The 15,472-nt window shown below is 51.9% G+C and overlaps 1 protein-coding gene across 1 annotated transcript in view; it reads left to right on the forward strand.

Annotated features, from left to right (window-relative positions):
• Positions 1-6,256: 6,256 nt before the first annotated feature.
• TRMT44 (tRNA methyltransferase 44 homolog) overlaps positions 6,257-15,472 on the forward strand; it is a 38,519-nt gene continuing 29,303 nt past the window's right edge. The window contains exons 1-5 of the mRNA XM_019626427.1: positions 6,257-6,987; positions 9,164-9,275; positions 12,188-12,407; positions 13,729-13,797; positions 14,631-14,754. Coding sequence (XP_019481972.1) covers positions 6,363-6,987; positions 9,164-9,275; positions 12,188-12,407; positions 13,729-13,797; positions 14,631-14,754 — 1,150 coding nt within the window. The 5' untranslated portion in view covers positions 6,257-6,362. The remainder of the gene's footprint in view (positions 6,988-9,163; positions 9,276-12,187; positions 12,408-13,728; positions 13,798-14,630; positions 14,755-15,472) is intronic.

A 15,472-nucleotide genomic window follows, 5' to 3' on the forward strand; every position in this document is an offset into this window, starting at 1 on the left:
CCTCTGCGCCCAGCCACTCCGCGACAGCAGGGTGTGCACAGGCCCCCGGGAGCACCCCCGGGAGCACCCCCGGGCCCTTGCACGCGCTGCCCCCTCGCCCCGCCGGGCACTCGGCCCCCTGGCCCCGTCACCCTCGGACAGAGGTGGGCTTCACCTTCAGATCTCGCCGATCGCTCGGGTTCACCGGGTCCTGTCCCTGCTCGGGACACTCAGCAGGCGATCAGCAAATGTCTTTGGGGCGGGGCACACGTCGGAGGGCGAGCGCAGCGCGCGTAACCCCGCCCCGCCTCTCTACCACCGTCTTGACGTCACCGCGCCGCCCCGCCCTCCCCCGTCGCCCGGGAAACGCAGACGGCGTTGGAGCGCCCTGACTGCCGAGGCAGCCCGGGCTGTAAGGTCCGCGGGGGTCCCAGGGGCCCTTCCCTGCACGCTCCTCGGCGCTCTTCCCAGGGCCCCCAGCCTCTGCGTAAGACTCCCTGGGATATTTGTTTAATATGCGATTCCTGGGGCCCACTCCAGAGCTACGGGGTCAGAACCCATAGTCTGGGGCCTGGGCATTTTCTAATTAATAATAAGCATGGGCAAATGCTCAGTCAACTCAGAGAACCATGGAGCTACCCAGTTCATGAGAGTGTCCCGGGGGGAGGGGAGAAGGGGGGGTGCCCTGGCTGCCCAGAGCAGTAACAAACTCCATAATCCATCCTTTACTGGCGTTTTTCTTTCTGTCTCATACTTCCCACGTGCTCACTCCTGCCCACTGGGTCAGCTCCACATGGAAACACCTGCACGCGCAGCCTTGTCTCAGGCTCTGTTGGGGGGAATCCAAACTAAGACATGTGAATCCACCGAGAGACCATCAGCTGGACTTGGCACTTGGCCATATAAAGAAAGTCAAAAGTTTTTCATTTCAAGGGAACTGGAAGATGGGCAGTGCAGTCGTGGGGAAGCAAAAACGTTCCATTTTAGAGACATGTCAGGTTTAAGATGTGGGCAGGACATCTGGGCGGAGATGCTCAGCTGTTCTCTCTCTGCGCCTACTTTGATACACCGTCTCTTTCATGCCATGACATTGTTTTCTTCACAGTTGTGACTCTTATTCCAAACAGACTTATAATTAGGGGTACCTCCCTGATAAAAAGTGGGACTTCCTGTTGCAAAAGCTTAAGGAAGAGACTGATGGGACAAACCAGCGCCCCACGAGTGCCATACATACTAAGCTGTCAGAATTGATGCCCCATCATCTATCTAGGCACTGTCTCCTGCCAGGGGACTGTGGCATTACTGCTGGGGGTCCCCGAGTCCATGGGAGCACCCAGATTGCAGATCTAATAATAGTGGTCTGATAATAATACATGGTACTGTACTTCAGATGTTTGGAGATACTTTTGAGAGTAATAAAATACCCTTTTGTTACAGAATTCACACCTCCTTTAGGTCACAGTTGCTTCCAAAATTTCAGCGACTAGAAAGTAAGCCAGGTTCACGTGCTTTACTGACGTTAGAAAAACATCTTTCCACTTGGAAATCAGTTGAGTCCATTGTGGGAGTGAGAGAGAGAGCTAAGACATTTCTGAGTGGATGGTGGAGGGTCGGCTAAAGGTGAGGATGGAGGAACCGCTGGTGAATTAGTACAGGTGAGAGGCGAGGAGGCCTGAGACCAGCCTGCAGCCTCGGAGCCGGAGGAGGAGAGGGATTTGAATGACTTCTTATTGTTGGTTCTTTCTAAGATAGGGCGTCATCACAAAATGTAGGTGGAGGCCACATACAAAGCAGGTGTTCTCACCTTGTGGATGTCTTCAGGCTCTCCTCCCTTCCCTGCCGCCCCATCTTCTCCCTCCTCTCCTCACATTTGTCTACCCCCACCAGCTTCTCAGGGCGGCTCCTAGCAAGTTTTCTTCACTCCCTTCACTCTACTTCACTCCCTCCTTTTAGTTTCCTGAACTGGTGATTGGGTTTAAGACTTGTCCTCAGCTCGGACTTTGGCTTTGCTTCAGGACTCACCTCTGGTCTGCTTGTCAATCGTCCAGTACCCAGCACTCAGCCCGCTCCCTGGCCTCAGGACACCGCCTGGCCTGCATCTGATGGGGATTGTGCCCTGGACATCACTAGGTAGAATCGGGTGGGCGTTGAACATTTATTGCCCGGTGGTGAGAGAGGGAGAGAGGAAGGGGCCATGCACTACTCTGGGTTGTTTTGCTGGGACCTGGGAGAAGGAGATGCCACTGAGAGGGGCATGGGGGGCAACTGTGGGGAAAGGAAAGGGAGTTTGGTTTTGTACACGTTTTGTTAGCTAGTTCTTCATAAAACTGCCACGAGCCGCAGTGGAGCTGGTGCGAACAGCAGGCAGGGTGAGAGCTTGTATAGCTCAGCTGACAGTGACCCGGCGGTCCTCTAGTGGAGCTCAGCCATCAGACCCCACCCACCCACTCTTGTTCATTTTGACATCTGCTCCACTCCGTTCTGTGTGGCGCACCCACTCACTGCCTGCTCATTTTTAGTCGTTGGCTCTATTGGCCTTCATTGGTAACTGCAATTATTTGAACACATCATTAACACCAAAGTTTCCCCCCAACCTCTGGCCATCTGTCTCTTCTTATCCCCTTCCTCCTTCCCACCACCGCCACCACCACCTCCCTCGCTGATTCAGCATTCACAGAAGAGTGGTTGGAAAGGAGTTACAACGTCACTGGGCTGGGATGGGCCACGATGATTCAGTGCCAAGTGTGGGCTGTCCGAGCTCTGCCATGGCCGCCAGCACCCAGCACCAACCTCCTTCCCCCTAGTAAAATTGCATCACATAGTAGGCAGTGGCGTATGGTGCTTGGAAAGAGCGGGGAGGGCTACTGCTGGAGTGGGCTGAAGCCCACGTTCAACAGCATAATGGGGTTGGCACTTAGGACACTCAGAGCATAAAGGTCCTTCCCACCAGAGCCTCAGCCACTGTGGTCCCCACCTCCACCCAGCTTCCAGCACGTAGATGATGAGGACCCAGCGTGTGGTGGTTTTGGGGAGTCCCACTTGAGTCTCTCTAGAGATGCACTGTCCAATACAGTAACCCCTAGCCTCATGTGGCTATTTCCATTTAAATGTGCATTAGTTAAAATTAAATACATTTAGCATTCAGTTCCCTAGTTGCATTAGCTACATTTCAAGTACTCAGTAGCCAGATGTGGCTACTGTATTTGTGAAGATTAATAAACAGAAACTTAATTTAAATGGGAATTGGGACATCTATAGGGGGAGCTCTCACACACTACCACTAATTGTCCATTACCCCAACCAGGAAGCGACTACTTTCCCTCCCCAGCTACCACTCAGCCAATGAAAAGCCACGACACTTCCAACTCCCCCTTTCCTCTATAAAAGAACAGTCCTCCCCCTTTGTTCTCAGAGACTTGAGCCTGTGGTTCACCACTAGACCACATGTCCTGAAGTGTAATTTTTTGTTGTTCCCGAATAAACCCATTTTGCTGGAGAAATATCTGGCTGTCTATTGGTTCAAGGTCAACATATTGGATAATTCAGACATAGAACACTTCCGTCCTCACAAAATTCTATAGGATGGTAATATCTAGAGACCACACCCAAACCCAGGCCACGGATGGCAACCTTGCCCTAAGCCTGGATCTTTCCAGCGTTTGCCCAGCAGCCTCTGGTTGGGGCCCTGCCTCTCCCCAGAGAGACAGTCCTGGACAACCCTGCCATCTACACAGCTCTCCTGCCACACTCTCTTCACTTAGAGACCTTTTCATTCAGCAGTTAATCATTGGGCGTCTCCTATGTGCCAAAAAACTAAGGTAGGGCTATGGTGATAAGCCAAACAGGGTTCCTGACCTAAGGATGCTTGTGCTTTAGAGGGAGGAGACAACACACAACAACGTTTGGATAATTCAAAAAATAAAATAAAATGGTAATAAGTTATGAAGTACCTGGGGGTTATTCAGTTGGGAGGTCAGGGGAGCCTTGTCTGAGGAGGGGACCTTTAATCTGGTTTCTTAATTGGGAGAAGATAGGGACTGCGCATTCCAGGCAGAGGGAACACCGAGAGAAGAGCTCCAGGGATGAGAATGAGGGGATGAGCTTGGCAAGTTCCGAGAACAGCTGCTGCGGCCGGAGCTGAGCGGGTGAGAGGAAGGGGAAATGACGTTAGAAAAGGAGGCAGAACCAGTTGGTGTGGGATGTTGGAGGTGGCAGTCAAGAGGCTGGTTAACTGTATTCTTAGTGTACTGGGTGGGTTTCCAGCAAGGAACTGACACCATCTCGTGTAAGAATACACGCCGATTATCGAACTGGAATTTTTCACCTCCCTGGAAACATTGGCCTCTGGATTTGTGACCTCTCACTGCCAAGTCCTTGGCCTCCAGGTTTCTGCTCCGCGGTGGAACACACTCTGCTATGGCCACGTGACATGCAGCAGAACAGCAGGGCTACGTCAGTGCCAGGACACAGGGAGGCCTCAGAGCCACCAAAGGGCCCAGAAGCATAGGAGCACAGAGCCTGAGAAAAGAGATTTTTGGGGACTTGAGCTCACATTTAAAGGAAACAGCACTCTTGCTGTATATGAGAAAGCACTGTGCATCCTGAGATTGACTAAAATAACCAGAAAGTCCAGTCTAACGCCAGTCCCCTAAGTCAATGAAGCTTTCCCTGGAAGTTGTTAATGCCCTAATGAAACACTGCTATTGGCTGCAGCAACACCGATTACAGATATGTGTTGCTCTTTGCAGAGAATGGGAGAAGGACTGGTTTTGTTCCACTGTGAAGAAATTACTATACTTTCGGGAACTATTTTGTTGTGTTCTGTGCTCTTTATTTGGATAGCCAGGTGTTCTCCCTGGCTATCTCCCTTGCAGAGTTTTGTTTTTGTTTTACAGCGTTAGTTCTCTTTCACAAAGTTTCTCCTATCTTTTGAGGTAGGAGGAGTCTTACAGAGTAAACAATTTGCCTCTGTCTGCACTTTTGAACTCCGTACATGTCTTCACTTGTACTTTTCACGTTCCATAATCACTGTCCTGTTTACATAATCATTGTCCTGTTTACTTATCTGCCTCCGCTACTGTCCTGAAGGTGTTTCAAGGGCAGGATCTAATTTCGCTCCGCACCCTCAGTGTTTAGCCCAGGTCCCCCACACACATTAGCAAACAGTAATATTTGTAATGACTAACCTTTGGCTGCCCTAACGAGGCTAAACGCATTTGGACGGCACTGGGGGGTTGAATTATGCCCTCCCCACCAGACGTGTCAAAGTCCTTATCCACTGCGCCTACAACCTCATTTGGAAGTAGGGTCTTTGCAGAAGAGACAGAGAAATGCAGGAAAAGGCCATGTGACCACAGAGGCAGAGATTGGCGTTATATGGCCACAAGCCAGAGAAAGCTAATGGTTGATGACAACTGCCAGTAGCAGGGAGGCAAGGAACATTCTCCCTCCGAGCCTTCAGAACTGTGAGAGAATAACTTTCTGCTGTCTTAAGCCACCAGTTGGTGGTAATGTATGGAAGCCCTAGGAAACTCACACAGCCAGCACGGAAGTCAACTATATCATCAAAGACTGAAAGGAAGTGAGCAGGTGTGTCTCTGAGGCTCTATCACTCATTTATCTTATACTGAATTCCAGACATTTAGTCTATGTTCTTCTCTCTTAGAAATCACAGATTTGAGTTGGTTTTCATTTCTCTTCGATGCTGACAGAGACCCTCTAGGGAATGGCAAAATCCCAACTGAGGACTAACGTCCAAAAAAAAAAAAAGACTTATCTTTGAGGTTTTTGGAACATCACTAGATTCTGCAGACAGTGCTGGTGATGTTGGCCTAAACTGGCAGTGCCCACCCTTCCCTGTTCCTCTTGGGGGCACGCAGGTGACAGCGCACGTCACCTGTCCTGAGAAGCACCCAGGGCTGTACGCCCACGCGGGAACGACCCACTGTAACTCTGCCACACGAGAAAACACACCAGAACGAAAAGGGAGACGAGCGAGCTGCCGTAAGAGGCGTAATCTTGAACATTCCCGAACGTGGTCTCCTGGACTTGGATCCATCATCAGTACTGGAGACAATCAGAGGTCGGAACCGGGATGATCTTCATGATCCCCATAAATACGCCACCTCCAGAATTCTCCAAAACTCAGCTCGGATCACGTTACTGTGAGGCCCCAACGCGCCTGGGACGGATCCCCAGAGAGTCAAGCACAGGTACAATTCCGCAGTGGAACCCTGCCAGCGAATCAAAGCAGAGAACGCCTGGTTGCCCTTCCTCGCCCTCTCATTTCCGGTCCCAGCGCCCCGCCCCCATTACGCAAACACGCCGCGCCGCCTCTGCGTCATCGCCGCGCGCCGCTGTCAGGCTCTCGGCGCAGGGGGACCATGGCGGAGGTGGGCAGGGCTGCCGTGTGCGACCCCGGGGCGCTGCTCCCGGGCGGCTTCTGGGCGGCGGTGGCCGTGTGGCTGGAGAGGCCGCAGGTGGCCAACAAGCGGCTGTGTGGCGTCCGCCTGGAGAGCCGGCGGAGCGCCGTCCTGCCCCGGACCGAGGCCCGCGGCCCCAGGTCGAGCGCAGGCCCCGAGCAGGAGGAGCGGGCCGCGGCGGGATGCGGGCCCGAGGAGGGACCGGGACCCGGGCAGCGTTCCCCCGAGGGAGGCCCAGGCCCCAGGCCGAACGCAGACCTCGAGCAGCCCCAGGGCCGGCGCCAGGAAGCGGAAGAGAGGCGGGAAGCAGCCGCAGCGCCTCTGCGCGCAGGGTCCCCCGGGCAGCCCGGCAGGGCCGGAGTCGGGGAGGGCGACTTCCCAGCCTCGGACCTGGATTCTCTCTGGGATGATTTCTCCCGAAGCCTTGTCGGCGACGATCAAGATATGCTGGCCTTCCTGACAGGCTCCGGGGCGGGATCGCAGCCGGGGGCGCCGCGCGAGCTCGACGTGGTGCTCAGAACCGTCATCCCCAAGGGGAGCCCACATTGCCCTCTTTCTGCTCCAAAGAGAGAAATAGCCCTGCAAGGTAAGGGTATTGCTAATAGTGGGAGGTGTTCAAGACAGATAAAGCCGGGTCCCGGTTAAAGTGGCAAGGGTCGATTTTAGTCATGCGCTGTTGCCTTAGGGACAAGAGTGCAGCGTGAACTGAGCTCTTCCATTTGTGCAGAGGCGGCTGGGCCTTTTAAAGGGAGAGTGAGGGGAGTGTGTGTGTGTGTGTGTGTCCCTCAGGGAGGGAAAAATTAAAACGGAGTAAAGGTCCATGTGAAACCCGTCTGGGTTTGCTAACTGGCGTTTGTTGAAGTTAGACGCCTCCTCTCCCACCCAGGCCAGGAGGTGCCCCATCTTCAGGTGTGGGCTGGAAGAGTCCATTCTTTTGAAAGCAGCCTTGAACTTTCTCAAGCAGTCACTTTAGGACCATCCTCAGGGTGTGGCCTTGAGCTGTTGGAGACCATGTTACTGTTTATTGACCAGTGTCGATACCTAATGGAGAAAGAAAGGGCTCGGAGGAGCCTGGCTTGACTTTGGCAGAGAAAAGAATCTTTGGCAGAGAGGACGCAGTTAGATTAAGAAGCATTACTGGGGCCGGCCGGGTGGCGCGATGGTTAAGAGCTGGCTTGGGACACCAGAGGACCCCGGTTCGGATCCCACACATGAGGGCCAGTGACACTGCCCTCCACAGCTAAGATGCTGAACAACAGCTCAACATGGAGCTGGGCTGCTGTGCGTTGCCAGTGACAGCATAGGCTTCAGTCCCTGCGGCAGTGGGTTGCCATGGGCTACCGTGTGTAGCCAGCAGCCAGCATGAGCGGCCAGCAGCCGCAGTGAGCGGCCGTCCAGAAGCCGGCGACTGATCTGCCTCGCCCGGGAAGAGCGCAATGACGGTGCCAACTTGGGCCAGTGAAGCAACGTCCTCCACAACTAGACTGAAGAACAAAAGGACAGCAACTTGTCTGTTCCCCTTCCCCCAATTCCCAACACTGTTCCCTCCCAATTCCCCAATAAAAATCTTTAAAAAAAAAAAAAAAAAAAGAAGCATTACTGAACCTGCATATTCCAGAGTACTCTCCCTCTTCTAAGGTCTGTAACCGTAACCACTTCTGCCAAGTCCCTTTCTGCCATGAGACATAGTATAGTCACAGGTTTGGATATTAGGGCATGGACACCTTCGGGAGGCTAGACTGTCTACACAAGCAGCGATCATAGATTGCTGGTAGGTGCATGCCCCCCCCCTCTCAGCACTGCCTGCCTCTGTGCCCCTGTAAGACTCTTCCAGGCCCCCCTCCTCCAGGAGGCCCTCTCTGACCCTGCTGTGCCCAGCTTTTACCAACTGTGTTCTGATCACCTTTCACATTTCACCTCTGCTAGACAGAGTTAGTGAATCAGTGCCCAAAAGGCCTTCAGATATAAACTCCTGTGTCCTCAGATTGGCCTCATGGAGGAGGAGAGGCAGAGTTAGACTTCTCTTTCTCTTAGTGAGGCGGTGCTCGGTCAGCCAGGGGTGTCCTTCGTACGACCGTCCTGCTGAGCATGTCTACCGAGTGCCCGGCACAGTGTTGGCTTGGGGCGCAGCAGTGAACAGGACATAAGAGCCTGTCTGACCTCCTGGGCACTGGTGTAAATGGGGGGAGGGATGGGGGGGCCCCTGGGTGATTGAAGGCACAGCACCTGAGTCGTTTCTTTTTTTTTTTTTAAGATTTTTATTGGGGAATTGGGGGGATGGGAACAACGTTGGGGAAGGGGAACAGAGAAGTTGCTGTCCTTTTGTTCTTCAGTCTGGTTGTGGAGGACGTTGCTTCACTGGCCCAAGCTGGCACCATCATTGCGCTCTTCCCGGGTGAGGCAGATCAGTCGCCAGTTTCTGGATGGCCACTCACTGCGGCTGCTGGCCGCTCACGCTGGCTGCTGGCTACACACTGTAGCCCATGGCAACCCACTGCAGCAGGGGCTGCAGCCTACACTGTCACCGGCGACTCATGGCAGCCCAGCTCCAGGTTGAGCTGTTGTTCAGCATCTTAGCTGTGGAGGGCAGCGTCACTGGCCCTCATATGTGGGATCCAAACCGGGGCCCTCTGGCCTCCCAAGCCAGTTCTTAACCAATGCACCACTCGGCCGGCACAGTCGTTTCTATTTTTAATACTGCCTCTGATAAGACACTGACCTAAGCAGCTTTAACTTATCATCCTTATGTTTTTTTCCCCCAGATGTCCTCAATGGAACTGTAACTTTTTTACCTTTGGAAGATGACGAAGGGAATTTAAAGGTTAAGAGGAGCAATGTGTATCAAATTCAGCTCAGTCACATCAAAGAAGAATGGTGAGTAGGTAACTGATTCCTCTTTCAATGCATTATGGTACCAATTAATGATTTCTTTAGGTGGCTGTACGGTTCTGGGCCACTGAAGATCTAAAGCAGCGGTTCTCAACCTGTCGCCTAAGACCATCGGAAAACAAAAAGATATTTACNTGTAGTCTCGTGGGCTTGTGTCTGAATTATTCTGGGCCAGAGTGAATTACAAACTGACTTTGTTTTCTTCTGTTCTCTTAGGTTTTATGGGAAGAAGAGAGAGCCGAGCGGGGAGTGACAGCTAAGCAGTCCTTTGTGGACTTAGGGTGTGGAAACGGCCTCCTGGTGCACGTGCTGAGCAGTGAGGGGGTAAAGCAGGGTCACGGCCCTTTCTAGCACCTTTTCTAGAGTGTCCTTGAGTCCAGCACAAGATTCGCTGAGATCTTTTTCCACTGGTACGACCTGGGTTCAGAGTCAGCCTGGCAACTGGAATATGGTGACTGGTTGTAGACTCTGTTGCTCTGCAGAGCAGGCAGCTTGTAAAACGAGGGAGACAGCAGTCTCATTAGATGGTAGGGCTTCTCAGAGACATGCCATGTGCACCTAGAACACCAGACTTCAACAGCATGCACATCCAGCCTTTGGAAAACCCACCGTTTCAAGGCACTAGCGGGGAATAAATGGTAAGGTGGGATGTGCCTTCGAGAAGCGTAAGTGCTAGTTCAAAGGGCAGTCAGGTGCACACATACCGCAGCGTAAAACTGGTACTAGCGTTTGCAGCCATTTTCTGGATCGGTGACGTGAAGCCAGCGAGAGCTGAGAACAGCGCTTGGCACTCGAGCAGTGCAGTCAGGGTGGGGCAGCAGTGCCCAGCCCCCAGCTTCCCGCCATCGTCTCAGCCTTCCCGGAGAACCCTGTGTGTTGGACACAGTTCCCTCTTCACCTGGCTGAGCGAACTAGGGCTCAGCAGCTTCACACTCGAGGGTGGCAGCTCGGATTTGAAGCCCAGGGCTGGCTGTCTTCCGACTGGAGCATTCTGTCTGTGGCACAGACGTACTTGTCCTCACTGGGAATTGGAGTGGACTTGTCCCAATGGACTTTTTGAATTGCTTCATAAAAGAATGAGTTTGTCATACCTGTACACAGGTTGTCTGTGGGTTAGCACATCAAATGGTGACACGGACGCTGATTGGGCAGAGACGATGGGGATGGGGCGTGGTGAGAGCTAACGAGGGAGGTCATGGTGTCCTGGGTGAGAAGCGACCTAGAGGATGGGGCTTGTCGGCTGGCGAGCTGGGAGAGGAGCTGTGCCCGAGCTCTGAACCTGACTGAGAGCCGAGGGAGCCAGCTCCCTTTCCAGGCGTGTTTCCTGGGGCTGCGGCCCTGGAGACGCTCCTACAGCTGGACTCCAGTTCCCCTTAATGAAGATGCCTAACGACTGTTGGGGGGGGTGTGGGGCAGGTCTTGTCTGGGCCTTGCGGGCGGGGCGCACAGAGTGTCTGTTTGAAATGGCTGAGAAGCTGGGCCGATGCCGTCCATTCTTGCGAAGGGCCTCTTGTACGTCCCACTGCTGGTGATACCCACAGAGTTTAATTTGTTCTTGCTACTTGATGATGATGTACTGAACTTAACCTTCAGTTTCTGAAATTATTTCAGCACCCAGGCCGAGGGATTGATGTCCGAAGAAGGAAGATCTGGGACATGTACGGGCCACAGACTCGCCTAGAGGTGCTGGCTGTTCATTCACTCGATCCCCGCGTGCTTATTCCCTGGTGACAGTGGTTTTAACAAGTGCGTTTCTGTGTAGGCCGGTCAGAAATGCTGATGTAACAATTCACGGTAACCCGAGTAATCTGAAATTTAGAAGAAGGGTGAACCTTTAGACTTTTCATAGCCTCCCTGTTAAATGGAAGAGAGGGAGCTGAGCTCGGGACCCAGAAGAGCTGTCTCCTCTCGTGGGCCTGCCGCGGTGGTGGCATCTTCTGTGCTGCTTTGGGGCAGAGGGCAAGTTGGCGAGGGAGGTGGGCAGAGGAGGGTGAAACGGGGCTGGGCCGCAGGCGTGCACACACTGTGGAGTCGGGCCCGGGGAGCTGCTGAGACGCGCAGCACGTTTGTTCTGAGCCGTCTATAGCCTGGTTTCAGCCCAGGACCGTGGACCCAGGCCACTCCAGCCTCGGTTCAGAGCGGCTTGTCCTGGTACCCATCAGAGAGGAATGTGACCGTAAGGGAGGAAGTGATCGGTCACCTCAGCAGCACTCCTGCGGCAGGTCTGGTGTCAGGTGTTTGCAGGTTGGTCTCTAGNCAGTAGCAAAATTACAGTTATAGAGTAGCAACGAAAATAATTTTATGGTTGGGGGTCACCACAACCTGAGGAACTGTATTAAGGGGTCGCAGCATTAGGAAGGTTGAGAACCGCTGATCTAAAGGGACTGTCGGGCAGTTAGGGTTTGTGGAAGGTGCCTTCTGGTTAGAATTGCCAGGACATGCCTTTGTTGTTGCTGGTGCCTGGCCTGTGTCCTGGCCACAGCCCGGCTGGAGTCTGGAGTCTGCTTTTCATGTTGCCTTGATGGTCAGCAGCACCTCGTTTTAGCACTGAATTCAGATGAACTTAAGTCCCTTTGTTATTTTGCTGTTTCTCACAACTTGGTGATGGAGTAATTGGAACATTGTCATTTATAGTTCCTCCTTCTGGTGGGCTTCATAGGATGTGTGAAGCTTTCTTAACAATGTTTGCAAGAGAAGAGGAAGTCTTTCTGCTTTTTAAATGTGTTTTTCTCTATTAGATGAAAACTCTGTAACGAATCCTAGAGTGTTTTGTATTTTTGGTAAACTTTTGTAATTCTAGCTGTCTTAACTTCTCTCTTCTTTTGGTAGATAAGTGTGTAATTTAAAAATAAGAATGAAAACCAGCTCTTATTCGTATGTTTTTCTTATTTTTAAAGGTTCATATCTGTTTTAATTTTCTGTCCAGAAAGATGGCATTCAGATGGAATTGTCTACCCGAAACTCACCTGGCTCGGAGGAGAGCTGCTGGCCAAGCTGGCCAAGTGGTCTGTGGAGAGCAGGCCGAGTGGCTTTAAAAGCACCCTGTCCCTCATTTCCATTGCGAAGTACAGCAAGGTCCACCAGGAGCTGAAAGAGAAGTACAAGGACATGGTCAAGGTAATGCTGGGGGAAGCACCTGTGACCCTCCATTTAAATGAAGCATGTGACCACACTGTGCCAGGTTAAATGGCTTTTCCTGTGTCCCCTGTAGTTATATGCAGGCTTCACAAGAACAAAAGGGAAATATTTAATTTAAAATAATTGAACATTAAATTAGTTACTAGATTACCATGATGCTTTGGTATAAACTTAAAGATATTTTAAGAAAATACATGAAAAATTAAGGTACAAAAGAATATACTTCCAAAAAGGAGATACATTTTTTATAATGTCCTTAACTTTCTAATGTAAAAAGAAGATAACAAATGTGTGTATTGACCCCCAGCTTAAGAAACAAAGCATAATGAACAGCTGGGGCTCCTTGGTAGTCTCCCTGGCTCACATCTCCGTCCTCCTAGAAGTAACACGATTTATCAGGTCCATGTGGTACGTCAGTAACCTATTGCCATGTAACGAGGCACCCCTAGAAGTCTCAGGAGCCGTAACCCTTCATCCACACTCAAGCATGTGTAGGTCCTGGGGCTGGCTAACCCAGGCGGGGCTCCCCATCTCGCCCAGACAGATCCTGGCCTAGCCGTCCTTCATTACCTTGTTAACTACTCAGTACCTTCAAGAAGTGACTTTCATGTTCTTCCAGCTTTTACAGTTGTCCTTAGTGAGGTGGCTTGTCTGAACTCTCTAGCCCGCGGTGGCAGGAAACATCTGAATGTGTATCCTTGGGCCTTGGTGTCTCCGCTTTGGCCAGATGCCAGCTGTGCATGTCACTGATTTGCATAGTGAGACGTCACACTTGCACAGCCAGTGTTTTATAGTTTTCAAACCGCCTGATGGTCATCCTGTGTGGTAGTTAAGGGTTTGTCCCTGCTTTACAGACAGGTGCACAGGGACAAAACACCAGAGTGGTAGTCCTGAGGAGTGACTGACAGACCAGAAGGCGAAGCACGGGCCTCCTGACCCCTGTCCTTTTGCTCCCCACCCCCGTCTCCTTGGTCATCATCCTCATCTAGATAAATGGCCAGGCGAGTGTTTTCCTGTGATGTCCAGTGGCCTCATCCAGGTACCTGCACTCACTGTCTTGATTGTCAAATCTTGCCTTGGACTGCATTGCTTTTGACGTGTCCTGTTACACAGATAGGATACGAGTCTATGCAAATCTCACAGGGACTCAAGTTCTGCCTTTACAAGGAGCTTTTTTTTTTTTTTTTAATTTTATTGCATTATTAGTCCAGCTTGACTTATTCCTTATGGAGATACTTTAAGTATTTAAAACGGGGGCATATGGGAGAACAACTTTCATACGCTCTTGAAAACTTTTTAGGTGTGGCCGGAAGTGACCGATCCTAAGAAGTTTGTATATGAAGATGTGGCTATTGCTGCCTACCTGCTGGTAAGAACGTGTCATCCAAGCTCTGTGGAGTGGGGGCAGGTGGCTACCGGCAATGCTGCCAGGAGTAGGCGACACCTGTCAGAGCCGTGACTCGGGTGTTCGGACCTCTGTGCCGCGGTTGGTTACACACGTGCTGGCTTTTAACTTTGCATGGCGCCCTTGCAAGAGTGTTGAACAAGTGTGAACTGTGAAATTGGACTGCAGGGATTCAAGCTGAACTGTCCTTTCGTCATTCATGGTCAGCGTGGAGGTGCTGGGTTTGGGGAACCACTGACCAGCACACGCCTTCCAGCCCAGGCTCCCCGGGCTTCTGGCTGTGGATCTTTTCTTAGCTGGCTGTCCAGACACCTCCATTTAGACATGCCTTTAACTCAGCAGTCTTGATTTTATTATCTATAAAATGTTTGGATTAGGTGTTTTTCAATTTTCTTTCACCTGCAATTCTTTGTCTTTTCTTTAAGAAATAGCATAATTTTGTTGTGATTATCAATGTATACAAAACTTGAAGAATACAGAGAAAGCAGGAAGAAACTAATAATTTCTAAAGCTCTTGCCCGGAGACGACCACTTTAATGTGGCATCTTGATGGAAGCAGAAAGCTTTGCTGCCCCACGCAGCATCAGGCAAGAGCCATGGGCCGATGCCAGCCGCCATCTGCTCTCCTGCACGTCACCTGCGCGTTACCTGCGTGTCACCTGCGCAGAAGCCCAGGGCTCAGATGAGGCCCCGCCACCCGTTCTGAGATTGTGCGGTGTAGTCTCGTGGGCTTGTGTCTGAATTATTCTGGGCCAGAGTGAATTACAAACTGACTTTGTTTTCTTCTGTTCTCTTAGGTTTTATGGGAAGAAGAGAGAGCCGAGCGGGGAGTGACAGCTAAGCAGTCCTTTGTGGACTTAGGGTGTGGAAACGGCCTCCTGGTGCACGTGCTGAGCAGTGAGGGGGTAAAGCAGGGTCACGGCCCTTTCTAGCACCTTTTCTAGAGTGTCCTTGAGTCCAGCACAAGATTCGCTGAGATCTTTTTCCACTGGTACGACCTGGGTTCAGAGTCAGCCTGGCAACTGGAATATGGTGACTGGTTGTAGACTCTGTTGCTCTGCAGAGCAGGCAGCTTGTAAAACGAGGGAGACAGCAGTCTCATTAGATGGTAGGGCTTCTCAGAGACATGCCATGTGCACCTAGAACACCAGACTTCAACAGCATGCACATCCAGCCTTTGGAAAACCCACCGTTTCAAGGCACTAGCGGGGAATAAATGGTAAGGTGGGATGTGCCTTCGAGAAGCGTAAGTGCTAGTTCAAAGGGCAGTCAGGTGCACACATACCGCAGCGTAAAACTGGTACTAGCGTTTGCAGCCATTTTCTGGATCGGTGACGTGAAGCCAGCGAGAGCTGAGAACAGCGCTTGGCACTCGAGCAGTGCAGTCAGGGTGGGGCATCAGTGCCCAGCCCCCAGCTTCCCGCCATCGTCTCAGCCTTCCCGGAGAACCCTGTGTGTTGGACACAGTTCCCTCTTCACCTGGCTGAGCGAACTAGGGCTCAGCAGCTTCACACTCGAGGGTGGCAGCTCGGATTTGAAGCCCAGGGCTGGCTGTCTTCCGACTGGAGCATTCTGTCTGTGGCACAGACGTACTTGTCCTCACTGGGAATTGGAGTGGACTTGTCCCAATGGACTTTTT

Source organism: Hipposideros armiger, unplaced genomic scaffold (assembly GCF_001890085.2).
Source record: "Hipposideros armiger isolate ML-2016 unplaced genomic scaffold, ASM189008v1 scaffold_677, whole genome shotgun sequence".
In the NCBI taxonomy this organism is placed as follows: domain Eukaryota; kingdom Metazoa; phylum Chordata; class Mammalia; order Chiroptera; family Hipposideridae; genus Hipposideros; species Hipposideros armiger.